Below are 15,669 nucleotides of genomic sequence, written 5' to 3' on the forward strand. Positions count from 1 at the left end.
TGAAATGGCCATAACTTTCTTAAAAATTAATAGAACTGAAAGAAATGTTCAGTTATTATAGATTGAAGCATTCTGAAACTAATATGAAACAATCTTACTTGGATGACCTGAAAAAGCATATAATTAGTTAGTTACCCAATTGTAGCTAATTCCAAACTTCAATTACTAGATCTAAACATCTATCCATTTCTTAAGAAAACATTAAGATTTTTAAATAGCCTAAGTGTCCAAATAACATTCACAAATAATTCACAATAAAACATGATTTTAAATCTCATTTACATTAATTTATAGGCCAAATGGAAGGAATTTAGTGTTCGAGTGGGATCCTGTGGAACTGTGGAACGCGCTGGTTTAGAACGTTCCCATTGCGGTGAATTTGTACCCCAAATGCCCAGAAAAATACTGCGGGATTTAATGGGGCTACTCGCAACATAAAACTTTGTACAAAGGGACCTTAGGAAGCGCTTTTTAATGTAAAAATAAACAACTTACCTTCCGTTGTCCCCTGTATGAGATCCGTCCCGTTGTCGGCGGTCGCGGATTTAAGGGATAATTTTTAACCTACTATAATAATTCAATTAACCAATTAAATTTAAAAATAGCTCCAGCGAACGAACCTCCAAGCGATTTTTCGTCAATAACTAAGTAGGCTGAACAACCTCGATTTGAATAGCCTAGGGAAAATCGCGTTTTAAACCCGCCACCCTCTCAACTGCACCAAAATCGCACACAAGGGCTTGGACAGATCTGCAGCGACGCTTAAGGTAGGTTTTGCAACACACCTACTTATGTTTAAATTTCTTTATTACTGTTATGTATGTATTCTTTCTTTATGTGCTGCATTGGAAAGAAGCATTTCACCACACCTAGGTGTATGTGACCAATCAAATAACCTTTGAACCTTTGAACCTTTGAAATAATTTCGGCAAATTTGTAAAGCAAAATTTCCCTTGACAAAGCCATGCTGACTTTGACCTATTTTATCGTGAAATTCGCAGTACTCCGTAACTTCATCATTTATAATGGACTCTAAAATCTTAATAAAACAACCTTAGTCATACTAACCAGCCTACAATTCCCATTATTCTGGTTTTCTCCCTTCTTGTGCAACGGAGTAATGTTGGCAATTTTCCAATCGTTTGGGACCATTCCTGACTAGTGATTCGTGAAATATCACTATCACTGCCTCCCCAATCTCTAAAGCCACCTCTTTCAGAACCGTAGGGTGCATTCCATCCAGTCCAAGTGAATTATCCACCTTCAGCCCATTCGGCATCCCAAGCACGTACTCAATTGTAATAGTCATCCATGAACATCTACTCACTGAGACTCTTGAATTTCAGGCACGTTGCTGGTATCTTCCACTGTGAAGACGGTAGCAAAAAAGTAATTAAGTTCCTCTGGCATGACTTTATTTCCCATTATCACTTCTCCTGCATCATTCTCCAGCTGTCCAACGTCCACTCTTGCCTCTTTCTTACTCTTTGTATAAGTGAAGAAACTCTTAAAATCCTTTTTTATATTATTGGCTAGCTTCCTTTCATATTTCATAATTTCTCGCCGTATTGCCTTTCTAGTTATCTTCCGTTGTTCTTTAAAAGCTTCCCGTTGAACATAGATTAACATCAACTGAAGTCTATCAAGATCTTGCCACCTTAGGTAGACCCTCCCCCTTAAGGTAGCTCCTTTTAGATGCTTTAAAATCACTTTTTTTTTAGTCACCACGGTTGTTACTTTTTTTATTTTCATTACAACACACTCTCTTATCTTTTTTTAAGGTGTGCTTTAAAAAGGAGATACCAAATAAACGCAAAAGTTCGGGACGACCACCTAATGCCCAAAGTTCTGAGGTATTTGTTTGCACCATATGACTTAAATATATCAAATTGATTCAAAATGCAAGACGACAGACATAAAAAGAATGGAGGAATGGCGTTCTGTAGTTGGAACATAAGAAGTGCTAATGAACCAATTAAAAAGGGTAAAATCTTTGCTCAATTAAAATCACTCAATGCTGACTTAATTTTTTCTGCAAGAAACACATATGAAATAACAAACACAGATAAGATTTAAGGCAAATTGGATAGGTCAAACATTCTACTCTTCATTTACTTCTGAATCTAGAGGTACGGCTATTATCATCCGAAAAGGCATTCCATTCAAATTAAAGAATACTATATCAGATAAAGAGGGGTGGTATGTTATAGTTTCGGGGGAAATTTATTCCACTCAATTTACTATGATAAATATTTATGCTCCTAATCTTGATAACCCTCAATTCTTTAATAACATTTTGGATATAATATCAGAGTTTAACTATCAAAATGCAATAATTGGGGGGGGGGGGGGGGGGGGGGGGGGGGGGGGGGGGGGGGGGGTAGGGGGGGTCAATTGCGTTTTACATCCATAGTTAGATAAATCTATAAAACAATGGAGATGTGACATAAGATCATGACTAGTGAACTTTTAAACACATATATAAAAATACACTCATATAACAGATGTATGGAGAATTGCTAACCCAACTGGAAGGGAATAGCCATTTCATTCAGCGGTGCATAAAACTTACTCATGAATTGAATATTTCTTAATAGATACGAAATTAATTCCATATACAATTAATCCCAAATACCATATCAGCATTATTTCCGACCATTCCCCGCTCACTTTTATATTAAAAGTTGAAGGCATGCCGGGTAAAAAATCCTTCTGGAGGTTTAACCACCAAATTTTAAATAACTCACAAGGTTACACGTACTTAAAACAACAAATGAAAAATGTTATTGAGATGAATGATACGCCAGGTATGTCACCCTCTTTATTATGGGAAACTTTCAAAACATTTATTAGAGGCGTTATAATTTCATATCAAACTTTCCTAAATAAAACAAAATAATATAGAGCAATTGAAGTTAGCACAATAAATTAGACAATTAGAGTTAGACAAAGCCAAAGACCCAAATATAGATAAACATAATAAGATAACAGTATTGAAATTGAAATTAAACAGAATTTTATCGGCAAGAGTGGTAAGACTATTCCAAATTGGGAGATTTCAACTTTCCCCACATAGACTGGGAAACACATTCTGTAAATGGGCTCGATGGTTTGGAGTTTGTAAAATGTGTGCAGGATTGTTTTTTGCAGCAACACATAGAGGTACCTGCTAGAGGAGGGGCAGTGCTGGACCTCCTGTTAGGAAATGAGATGGGACAGGTGGCGGAGGTGTGCGTTGGGGAGCACTTCGGGTCCAGTGATCACAATGCCATTAGTTTCAATATAATTATGGAGAGGGTCAGAACTGGACCTAGGGTTGAGATTTTTGATTGGAGAAAGGCTAACTTTGATGAGATGCGAAATGATTTAAAAGGAGTGAACTGGGACATTTTGTTTTATGGGAAAGATGTAGAAGAGAAATTGAGGACATTTAAAGGGGAAATTTTAAGAGTACAGAATCTTTATGTTCCTGTTCGGTTGAAAGGAAACAGTAAAAAGTGGAAAGAGGCCTGGTTTTCAAGGGAAATTAGACATCTTGTTAGGAAAAAGAGGGAGATCTACAATAATTATAGGCAGCATGAAGTAAATGAGGTGCTTGAGGAGTATAATGAATGTAAAAAGAATCTTAAGACAGAAATTAGAAAAGCTAAAAGATATGAGGTTGCTTTGGCAAGTAAGATGAAAGTAAATCCAAAGGGTTTCTACAGCTATATTAATAGCAAAAGGATAACGAAGAATAAAATTGGTCCATTGGAGAGACAGAGTTGACAGCTATCTGCAGAGCCAAAAGAGATGGGGGAGATATTGAACAATTTATTTTCGTCGGTATTCACCAAGAGAAGGATATTGAATTATGTGAGGTAAGGGAAACTAGTAGAGTAGCTACGGATACTATGAGTTTCAAAGTAAAATAAGTCCTGACACTTTTGACACAGGGTATTCCCTAGGACATTGAGGGAAGTTAGTGTAGAAACAGCCGGGGCTATGACAGAAATATTTCAAATGGCATTAGAAACGGGAATAGTCCCCGAGGATTGGCATACTGCGCATGTAGATTGGGTGATTGGCAGGGGTGCTGAGGAAGAGGATTTCTTGGAATGTATGCGGGATAGTTATCTAAATCAACATGTAGAGGAACCAACGAGAGAGCAGGCTATTTTAGACTGGGTATTGAGTAATGAGGAAGGGTTAGTTAGCAATCTTGTTGTATGTGCCCCCTTGGGCAAGAGTGACCATAATGTGGTTGAGTTCTTCATTAGGATGGAGAGTGACATTGTTAATTCAGAAACAATGGTTCTGAACTTAAAGAAAGGTAACTTTGAGGGTATGAGACGTGAATTGGCCAAGATTGACTGGCAATTAATTCTAAAAGGGTTGACGGTAAATATGCAATGGAAGACATTTAAAGACTGCATGGATGAACTACAAAAATTGTTCATCCCAGTTTGGCAAAAGAATAAATCAGGGAAGGTAGTACATCCATGGATAACAAGGGAAATCAGGGATAGTATCAAAGCGAAGGATGATGCGTACAAATTAGCCAGAAAAAGCAGCATACCGGAGGACTGGGAGAAATTCAAAGACCAGCAGAGGAGGACAAAGGGCTTAATTAGGAAAGGAAAAATAGATTATGAAAGAAAACTGGCAGGGAACATAAAAACTGACTGCAAAAGTTTTTATAGATATGTGAAAAGAAAGAGATTAGTTAAAACAAATGTAGGTCCCTTGCAGTCAGAAACAGGTGAGTTGATCATGGGGAACAAGGATATGGCGGACCAATTGAATAACTACTTTGGTTCCGTCTTCACTAAGGAAGACATAAATAATTTGCCGGAAATAGCAGGGGACCGCGGGTCAAAGGAGTTGGAGGAATTGAGTGAAATCCAGGTTAGCCGGGAAGTGGTGTTGGGTAAATTGAATGGATTAAAGGCCGATAAATCCCCAGGGCCAGATAGGCTGCATCCCAGAGTACTTAAGGAAGTAGCTCCAGAAATAGTGGATGCATTAGTAATAATCTTTCAAAACTCTTTAGATTCTGGAGTAGTTCCTGAAGATTGGCGGGTAGCAAACGTAACCCCACTTTTTAAGAAGGGAGGGAGAGAGAAAATGGGGAATTACAGACCAGTTAGTCTAACATCGGTAGTGGGGAAACTGCTAGAGTCAGTTATTAAAGATGGGATAGCAGCACATTTGGAAAGTGGTGAAATCATTGGCCAAAGTCAGCATGGATTTACGAAAGGTAAATCATGTCTGACGAGTCTTATAGAATTTTTCGAGGATGTAACTAGTAGCGTGGATAGGGGAGAACCAGTGGATGTTGGGTATCTGGACTTCCAGAAGGCTTTCGACAAGGTCCCACATAAGAGATTAGTATACAAACTTAAAGCACAAGGCATTGGGGGTTCAGTATTGATGTGGATAGAGAACTGGCTGGCAAACAGGAAGGAAAGAGTAGGAGTAAACGGGTCCTTTTCACAATGGCAGGCAGTGACTAGTGGGGTACCCCAAGGCTCAGTACTGGGACCCCAGCTATTTACAATATATATTAATGATCTGGATGAGGGAATTGAAGGCAATATCTCCAAGTTTGCGGATGACACTAAGCTGGGGGGCAGTGTTAGGTGTGAGGAGGATGCTAGGAGACTGCAGGGTGACTTGGATAGGCTGGGTGAGTGGGCAAATGTTTGACAGATGCAGTATAATGTGGATAAATGTGAGGTTATCCATTTTGGTGGCAAAAACAGGAAAGCAGACTATTATCTAAATGGTGGCCGATTGGGAAAGGGGGAGATGCAGCGAGACCTGGGTGTCATGGTACACCAGTCATTGAAGGTAGGCATGCAGGTGCAGCAGGCAGTAAAGAAAGCGAATGGTATGTTAGCTTTCATTGCAAAAGGATTTGAGTATAGGAGCAGAGAGGTTCTACTGCAGTTGTACAGGGTCTTGGTGAGACCACACCTGGAGTATTGCGTGCAGTTTTGGTCTCCAAATCTGAGGAAGGACATTATTGCCATAGAGGGAGTGCAGAGACGGTTCACCAGACTGATTCCTGGGATGTCAGGACTGTCTTATGAAGAAAGACTGGATAGACTTGGTTTATACTCTCTAGAATATAGAAGATTGAGAGGGGATCTTATAGAAACTTACACAATTCTTAAGGGGTTGGACAGGCTAGATGCAGGAAGATTGTTCCTGATGTTGGGGAAGTCCAGGACAAGGGGTCACAGCTTAAGGATAAAGGGGAAATCCTTTAAAACCGAGATGAGAAGAACCTTTTTTCACGCAGAGAGTGGTGAATCTCTGGAACTCTCTGCCACAGAGGGTAGTTGAGGCCAGTTCATTGGCTATATTTAAGAGGGAGTTAGATGTGGCCCTTGTGGCTAAGGGGATCAGGGGGTATGGAGAGAAGGCAGGTACGGGATACTGAGTTGGATGATCAGTCATGATCATATTGAATGGCGGTGCAGGCTCGAAGGGCCGAATGGCCTACTCCTGCACCTAATTGCTATGTTTCTATGTTTCTATGTTGTTCCATTGTTTAAAAAGGGTTCTAAGAGTAAACCTAGCAATTATAGACCTGTTAATTTGACTTCAGTGGTGGGAAAATTAATGGAAAAGATATTTAGAGATAATATATATAAGCATCTGGATAAACAGGGTCTGGTTAGGAACAGTCAACATGGATTTGTGCCTGGAAGGTCATGTTTGACTAATCTTTTTGAATTTTTTGAAGAGGTTACTAGGGAAATTGACGAGGGTAAAGCAGTGGGTGTTGTCTATATGGACTTTAGTAAGGCCTTTGACAAGGTTCCTCATGGAAGGTTGGTTAAGAAGGTTCAACTGTTGGGTATAAATGCAGGAGTAGCACGATGGATTCAACAGTGGCTGAATGGGAGAAGCCAGAGGGTAATGGTGGATGGCTGTTTGTCGGGTTGGAGGCAGGTGACTAGTGGGGTGCCTCAGGGATCTGTGTTGGGCCCTTTGTTGTTTGTCATGTACATCAATGAACTGGATGAAGGTGTGGTTAAATTGGATTAGTAAGTATGCAGATGATACCAAGATAGGGGGTGTTGTGGATAATGAAGAGGATTTCCAAAGTCTACAGAGTGATTTAGGCCATTTGGAAGAATGGGCTGAAAGATGGCAGATGGAGTTTAATGCTGATAAATGTGAGGTGCTACACCTTGGCAGGACAAATCAAAATAGGACGTACATGGTAAATGGTAGGGAATTGAAGAATACAGTTGAACAGAGGGATCTGGAAATAACCGTGCATAGTTCCTTGAACGTGGAAACTCATATAGATAGGGTGGTAAAGAAAGCTTTTGATATGCTAGCCTTTATAAATCAGAGCATTGAGTATAGAAGCTGGGATGTAATGTTAAAATTGTACAAGGCATTGGTGAGGCTAAATCTGAAGTATGGTGTACAATTTTGGTCGCCCAATTATAGGAAGGATGTCAACAAAATAGAGAGAGTACAGAGGAGATTTACTAGAATGTTGCCTGGGTTTTTAATAACTAAGTTACAGAGAAAGGTTGAATAAGTTAGGTCTTTATTCTCTGGAGCGCAAAAGGTTAAGGGGGGACTTGATAGAGGTCTTTAAAATGATGAGAGGGATAGAGAGAGTTGATGTGGACAAGCTTTTCCCTTTGAGAATAGGGAAGATTCAAACAAGAGGACATGACTTCAGAATTAAGCGACAGACATTTGGGGGTAGCATGAGGGGGAACTTCTTTACTCAGAGAGTTGTAGCGGTGTGGAATGAGCTTCCAGTGGAAGTGGTGGATGCAGGTTCGTTGGTATCATTTAAAAATAAATTGGATAGGCATATGGATGAGAAGGGAATGGAGGGTTATGGTATGAGTGCAGGCAGGTGGGACTAAGTGAAAAAAGTTGTTCGGCACGGACATGTAGGGACAAGATGGCCTGTTTCCGTGCTGTAATTGTTATATGGTTATATGGTTATTATAAAACAGGAAATGTTTGAATTCGGTGATAAGCCAAATAAACTTTTAGCTCGTCAATTGAAAAAAACAAGAAAAGGAAAACACAATTATTAAAATTAAATCAGAAAACGGCGAATTATTAACACTACCTAAAGATATTAACAAAAGATTTGCCCAATTTTGTCAAAATTTGTACACATCTAAAATCACAGCAGATGACAATAAAATTACAAACTTCTTAGATTAATGTAACCTTCCAAAACGTGACCCCTCGGAACAGGAGGAACTGGGAGCTCAGTTTACACTTGCAGAAATAGAGGAAACAATAAATTCGCTGAACAATGGCAACACGCCCGGGCCAGATGGCGTTAACAATTAATTTTATAAGAGATTCCATGAAATAATCATCCCACGTTTACAAAAACTATATACACATGCCTTTAAAGAAAATATACTTCCAGAAAACTAGCAGAATCAACTATTACGCTTATACCTAAAAAAGATAAAGACCTAGAAGAACTAGGTTCATATAAAGCTATAGCGCTTTTAAATACAAATCAGAAAATTCTAACAAAGATCCCAGTGAGAAGATTGAGTAAATATATTAGTAAATTAATAAACCCAGATTAAACGGGGTTCAAACCTAAAAGATACTCATTTAATAATCTGAGACGCTTGTTTAATATAATATATTTATCAGAACTGAACAAGGAGGAGGACACAAATGCAGGCTCAGACACAGGGCAGATCAGTCTTCAGAGTTTAATCGGTCCAAGTCGGTACACAGGTAAGCAAAACAGAGGCAACAGTACAATCTAGGAGCAGGCAAAAAACAGAGGTCGAAAAACAGGCAATGGTCGAGGTCACAAGATTTCTAGAGCTGGAACGAGGTGATACCAAGTAGCATACACAACGAACTGGCAATGAGAACTAAAACACAAAGGGCTTAAATACAGACTAGCAGGGGATAACGAGACACAGGTGAAACACATCAGGGTGGGGCCAATAATCACATGACGGTAAACGACCTGACAGGAAATAATTGAATTTTGTAATCAGCTACAATTGGGTAACTAACTAATTCTATGCTTTAATTTCAGGTCATCCAAATACAATTGTTTAATATTTGTTTCAGAATGCTTCAATCTATAATAACTGAACATTTCTTTCAGTTCTCTTAATTTTTAAGAAAGTTATGGGCTTTTGACTGTCCTTGATCACAGCTTTTGTGTTGTCAATGGAAAAGCAATAGGGAACAGGATGCTAATTTCCGAGTATGAAAATGGCCATAAGTTTTTTAATACTGAAGATATGAAAGTGAATTAGGTATCAAATTAATCTTCTTTTTATGCTTTATCTGATGGGATAAATTGCAGACTTGATTTTTTAAATCTCAAAATTTTGTAACATTGCTATGTAAAGCACTTTGGTTTCAACGCGAGTTGATTTAAACGTGCTATATAAATAAAATGTATTTACTTACTTACTTACTATATCACTTTATTGTAGTCGTGTTTCACTTTTTATTCTTATTAATCTTAGAAGGAAAGATGTAGATTGGTTACATTACTTACTAACCAATGTAATGATTTATTAATATAAGCTCCGCCTATTACTACACCATTCATATTATCACAAGCCGACATGTGCTGTTAGTTGGTGATGCAGCACGGTAGAATTGATATGCTGCTGAGTGTTGTATGTGTTACTCAGTAAATACTGTTGTACCAGTCCCTGAGTACGTGTGACTTACTCAACAGGAGCTGGGCTGGAGAAGAGCAGGGGGGTGAGGGAACACAGTAGGGTTGAGGAAGAGGAAGTGACCAGCCTTGGGGTGCAGGCAGGGAGGGAGGGAGTGACGTGGAGAGTGAAGGAACAGGAGGGTGGAGGAGTGAGGGGAGGAACTGGTGGAAGGGAGTGAGGGCATGGAGGACTAGAGAGGAGTGAGGAATTGAGGTAACAGTGGGAGTGAGGGGGGGGGGGGGGGGGGGTCGAGGAGAGAGTTATGCCCCTGTCCCACTTAGGAAACCTGTACGGAAACCTCTGGAGACTTTGCGCCCCACCCAAGGTTTCCGTGCGGTTCCCGGAGGTTGCAGATGGTTGCCGGAGGTTGCAGGTAGTGGAAGCAGGTAACATAGAAACATAGAAAATAAGTGCAGGAGTAGGCCATTCGGCCCTTCGAGCCTGCACCGCCATTCAATATGATCTTGGCTGATCATCCAACTCAGTGTCCTGTACCTGCCTTCTCTCCATACCCCCTGATACCTTTAGCCACAAGGGCCACATCTAACTCCCTCTTAAATATAGCCAATGAACTGGGGCCTCAACTACATTCTGTGGCAGAGAATTCCCGAGATTCACCACTCTCTGTGTGAAAAATGTTTTTCTCATTTCGGTCCTAAAAGATTTCCCCCATATCCTTAAACTGTGACCCCTTGTTCTGGACTTCCCCAACATCGGGAACAATGTTCCTGCATCTAGCCTGTCCGAACCCCTTAAGAATTGTGTAAGTTTGTATAAGATCCAACCTCAATCGTCTAAATTCTAGCGAGTACAAGCCGAGTCTATCCAGTCTTTCTTCATATAAAAGTCCTGACATCCCAGGAATCAGTCTGGTGACCCTTATCTGTACACCCTCTAGGGCAAGAATGTATTTCTATAAATTCTATAAGTTTCTCTAAGATCCCCCCTCAATCTTCTAAATTGTAGTAGGGAGACCGCACGGAAACGTTGGGTGGGGCGCAAAGTCTCCAGAGGTTTCCGTTCGGGTTTCCAAAGTGGGACAGGGGGTTGACGCGACTATTGAAACGTCCAATGATCCTCGGTTGTGACGCCGAGATGCCGACGGTTCTTTGCGCCGTTCGAAGAACAGGTCGCCTCTGTTGCGTCACTCGCGCTGAGAACCAATCGGCGTTCTCTTTGCCTTTGTCTCCGCGTTCCACGGGTCGCTGGCGGCCAATCACAGCGCGGCCCGGGTGTATGAACGTTCTATTGGGGCGGGGTATAAAAGGGACGCGTTCGGCGAATGCGACACATTGTCTGGAGCTGAGAGACTGGAAGGGACATCATGGTGGGTGATCCCGGGGCTGGGCGGCGGGGCGTCGTGTGAAACCGGTGATGGGGAGAGCCGGGATAACTCAAGAGAACCGGGAACTAAGGCCCATGGGTGGAGAGTGATTCCGCGGTGACCACGCTGGGTAAACGCGTTGATCCGGTCGCACACTGTGGTCTGGCGTGGGGGAAATGTTAGCACTCGGAACCGATATCCGTGGGAATAACACAATCATAGCTTCCCCCTTTCCTCCACCGACCCATCCCATCTTTCTCTCTCTCTCCAGCGTGAGTGTATCTCCATCCACATCGGCCAGGCCGGAGTTCAGGTCGGCAATGCTTGTTGGGAGCTCTATTGCCTGGAGCACGGGATCCAGCCGGATGGACAGATGCCCAGCGACAAGACCATCGGGGGCGGCGACGATTCATTCAACACCTTCTTCAGCGAGACGGGGGCGGGCAAGCACGTCCCCCGGGCCGTGTTCATTGATCTGGAGCCCACGGTGATCGGTAAGGTGAAACGGGAGAGTCCTGACATGTTGAGCCTTGTCTGAAACCTTCCCCGCGGCGTTTGACGAGGGGCGTGTGATTCTTAATGAACCCGTTTCTTAATGAACTGGTTCATTCTCCGTTTTCTGTTTGCTCCCCTGTAGATGAAGTGCGGACCGGCACATACCGGCAGCTCTTCCACCCCGAACAGCTCATCACCGGCAAGGAGGACGCGGCCAACAACTACGCCCGGGGCCACTGCTCCATCGGCAAGGAGATCGTCGACCTGGTCCTGGATCGCATCCGGAAGCTGGTAAGTTGTGGAACCGAATCCAACCGTGAACCAGCGCCCATTATTCAATGATCTGGCGCTCCTGGTTCGCCAGTTGGATTCCGCTCTTGGTGAATAACCTATCCCTCAGAATGCTCTCTCGCAACTGTCCAACTCCAGATGTTACACACAAATTACAGTTGTTAGGGTGGGACCACAGACGTTAGACACCTCTCCAGAGGGTCAGTTTACTCCTGCAACACTCACACTCACCCCACCTTTCTCCTTCTCAATGCTCTCCGCTTTATTTGCCCACAGGCCGACCAGTGCACCGGACTGCAGGGATTCCTCATCTTCCACAGTTTTGGGGGCGGCACCGGTTCGGGCTTCACCTCCCTCCTCATGGAGAGACTCTCCGTCGACTACGGCAAGAAATCCAAGCTGGAGTTTTCCGTCTACCCGGCGCCGCAGATCTCCACCGCCGTGGTCGAGCCCTACAACGCGGTGCTGGTCACCCACTGCACCCTGGAGCACTCCGACTGCTCCTTCATGCTGGACAACGAGGCTATTTACGACATCTGCCGGCGGAACCTGGACATCGAGCGCCCCACCTACACCAACCTCAACCGCCTGCTGGCGCAGGTAGTGTCGTCCATCACCGCCTCGCTGCGCTTCGACGGCGCCCTCAACGTGGACCTGCTCGAGCTCCAGACCAACCTGGTCCCCTACCCGCGCATTCACTTCCCGCTGGTGACCTACGCGCCCCTGATCTCGGCCGAGAAGGCTTACCACGAGCAACTGTCCGTGTCGGAGATCACCAACGCCTGTTTCGAGCCGGCCAACCAGATGCTCAAGTGCGACCCCCGCCAGGGCAAATACATGGCGTGCTGCATGATGTACCGCGGGGACGTGGTGCCCAAGGACGTCAACGCCTCCATCGCCACCATCAAGACCAAGCGCTCCATCCAGTTCGTGGACTGGTGCCCGACGGGGTTCAAGGTAGGTGTAGATTGTAAACCAATCCACGCAACATAAGCTTGATCCAACCCGCGGTTCCACACTGTATTGTGATATCTACCACATCCAGAACAGACGAGAACCTTCCTGAACGGTGGCCCAGGTTTCTTAACATTTAGCTCGCAATGGATACTATTGAAAGTTTCTATGAGTCTCTTCTTTCTCTCCCCCGCAGGTAGGCATCAACTACCAGCCCCCGACGGTGGTTCCGGGGGGCGACCTGGCCAAGGTGCAACGAGCCGTCTGCATGCTGAGCAACACCACCGCCATCTCCATGGCCTGGACCCGCATGAACCTCAAGTTCGACAAGATGTACGCCAAGCGGGCCTTTGTCCACTGGTACGTGGGAGAGGGTCTGGAGGAAGGAGAGTTCCAGGACGCGCGGGAGGACATGGCGTCGCTGGAGAAGGACTACGAGGAAGTGGGCATCGATTCGGCGGATCTGGACAAGAAGGCGGAAGAGGAAGAGTGAATTTTGTTGTATATCTGGAAAGATTAGTTATTTTTAATACTGGTGTAGATCTAATTGATGAAATTAAATATATTTGAGACATAGTTTGCTATTGCGTCCTTCGCAAAGGCCCAATTGCTTAATGTCTATAGTTTCATACCGTGGAAGCAGACCCTTCGGCCCAACTTGTCCATGCCCACCATGCCGCATCATCTCTGATCATCCAATTTGCCCACGTTTGGCGAATATCATTCTATCCAATTCTTCGACACGAAACTGCATACATATCCTTTAAATGTTACTGTACCTGCCTCTACTAGATCACCTGGAACCTCGTTCCATGTACCCACCACCGCCTGCGAGATATATGTCCCCTCAGTTTCCTATAACTCGTTCCCCTCTCATCTTGATCCTATGCCCTCTAGTTTTTGATTCATCTTTGGTGCTGAAGGTTTCTGTGCATTAACTCTATCTATGCCGCTCATGGGATCATATACCTCCACAGGAACATTACTCACCTGTCTTTACTCCAAACATTTTAAATCTCAATCCTACGAGTCCTGGCGTCGTAAATCATCGCCTCTCACAAATCGTCACACTGATGTATCTCGGGATGGGGATGATTGTAAAGATGGGGATTGGTCATTGGGGGAGGCAATCTGTTTCTTGAAAGAGCACGGGGGTCCAAGGACCACAACGTTCCAGTCATTGAAACTCCTTGTGCTGATGGAGCGGGCTGACCGGGCGCCGACAATGGGAGATACTCCAGTGTTCATAGACCACAGAACATACCACAGTACAGCACAGGAACGGATCCAGCGGCCCACAGGATTTGCGCCGAACATGCTGCCAAGTTACACTTATCTCATCTGCCAGGACATGATCCATATCCCTCTATTCACGGCACTTCGACGCGTCTATTGAAAAGCCTTTCCAATAGACGGGTCGAAGAAACTACGCCGCACATCTTCGTTAAATGTCCTCCTTTTATTTCATAGCTACCCCTCTGGGGTTACACATTTCCACCATGGGAAACCTGCTGTGTTTCCTACCCTATGGGAGATCGACTGTCGGAACCTATAACCGGGTTGGGTCCGAACTGGGAATTCTGTAATCAGAGCTGGAATCCGCGAAGTAAAACAAGAGGCGCACACAAGACCGGAGAAAGTAAAGGGGGCTGTGGTAACGTGATTTGATAGTTTATTGTGGAACGCCGAGGTTGAAGATAGACGTGCTGGAGGTATAAACATTATGAGAGTTATGCCCCTGTCCCACTTAGGAAACCTGAACGGAAGCCTCTGGAGACTTTGTGCCCCACCCAAGGTTTCCGTGCTGTTCCCGGAGTTTGCAGGTGGTTGACGGAGGTTGCAGGTAGTGGAAGCAGGTAGGGAGACTGACAAAAACCTCCGGGAACCGCACGGAAACCTTGGGTGGGGCACAAAGTCTCCAGAGGTTTCATTCAGATTTCCTAAGTGGGACAGGGGCATAAATCTCATAATGTTTATACCTCCATCACGTCTCTCTTCAACCTCGGCGTTCCACAATAAACTATCAAATCACGTTACCACAGCCCCCTTTACTTTCTCGGGTCTTGCGTGCGCCTCTTGTTTTACTTCGCGGATTCCAGCTCTGATTCCAGAATTCCCAGTTCGGACCCAACCCGGCCTTTAGGTTCCGACAGTCGATCTCCCATTTCAGTCCGCCAAAACCTACCTGATCTCCCGGTTGCTCAGCACTTTAACACCCCCTCACATTCCCAATCTGACCTTTCTGTCCTGGCCCTCCTCCATTGTCAGAGTGAGGCCCAACGCACTCCCCATATCACCAGTATAATTGTAACCTCCCCACCTCCAGATCGCTCTCTAGCTCCGGTGACAGACCACGGACAGCTAGGGCAGGAATGTGTATGAATAGTAAAGTGTGTGTTTGGTAATAAAATAGTAGTGAAGACTTAGTGTGTTTCCACACGTCTTTACATGGTGTCATAGTAGTACCTTGCGCCTCCTGTTTGTCGGGTTTTATTTACTTTTCTCCCAGTTTCCCACCCTTCGTTGTTTCTCCACCGTGTCGCCACCATGGCCACCTCTTGTCGCAAGCCTGACATGTTAGTTTTCGACTCCGACATTGCCCATCGGTGCCTGTCTTCCGACGCGACTTTGAGCACTTTATTGCGATTGCTCATCCTAATGCCACCCCCGTGATGCGGTCACACCTGCTCCTCAACTTGGCTGGCCCGGAAGCCCTGGAGCGTTCGGAGTCGTTTGAATACGTTGATGGTGAGGATCCTCATGACCCGGTATGTCTTTTGGCTAAATTCAACGGTCTGTGCGACATTCCCACCAACTGCATTCTAGAGCGGTTTAAATTCTTTAGTCGGCGTCAGGCACCCGGGGAGCACATTGACACCTACATTGCCGCGGTTAAGGCATCTGGCTCGGCGT

The 15,669-nt window shown here is 44.2% G+C and overlaps 1 protein-coding gene across 1 annotated transcript; it reads left to right on the top strand.

Annotated features, from left to right (window-relative positions):
• Positions 1-10,965: 10,965 nt before the first annotated feature.
• On the top strand, positions 10,966-15,008 carry LOC129695084 (tubulin alpha chain-like). Its single transcript, XM_055631834.1, has 5 exons — positions 10,966-11,019; positions 11,288-11,510; positions 11,654-11,802; positions 12,079-12,759; positions 12,953-15,008. Exons 1-5 carry the CDS (start codon positions 11,017-11,019, stop codon positions 13,247-13,249), a joined length of 1,353 nt encoding a protein of 450 aa, XP_055487809.1. The 5' UTR covers positions 10,966-11,016; the 3' UTR covers positions 13,250-15,008.
• The last annotated feature ends 661 nt before the right edge of the window (positions 15,009-15,669 follow it).

Source organism: Leucoraja erinacea, unplaced genomic scaffold (assembly GCF_028641065.1).
Source record: "Leucoraja erinacea ecotype New England unplaced genomic scaffold, Leri_hhj_1 Leri_938S, whole genome shotgun sequence".
Lineage (NCBI taxonomy): Eukaryota > Metazoa > Chordata > Chondrichthyes > Rajiformes > Rajidae > Leucoraja > Leucoraja erinaceus.

Coding starts and splice junctions, on each gene's coding strand:
- LOC129695084 (XM_055631834.1), top strand. Junction 11,803..12,078: donor TGGATCGCATCCGGAAGCTG/GTAAGTTGTGGA, acceptor ATTTGCCCACAG/GCCGACCAGTGCACCGGACT. Junction 12,760..12,952: donor GGTGCCCGACGGGGTTCAAG/GTAGGTGTAGAT, acceptor TCTCCCCCGCAG/GTAGGCATCAACTACCAGCC.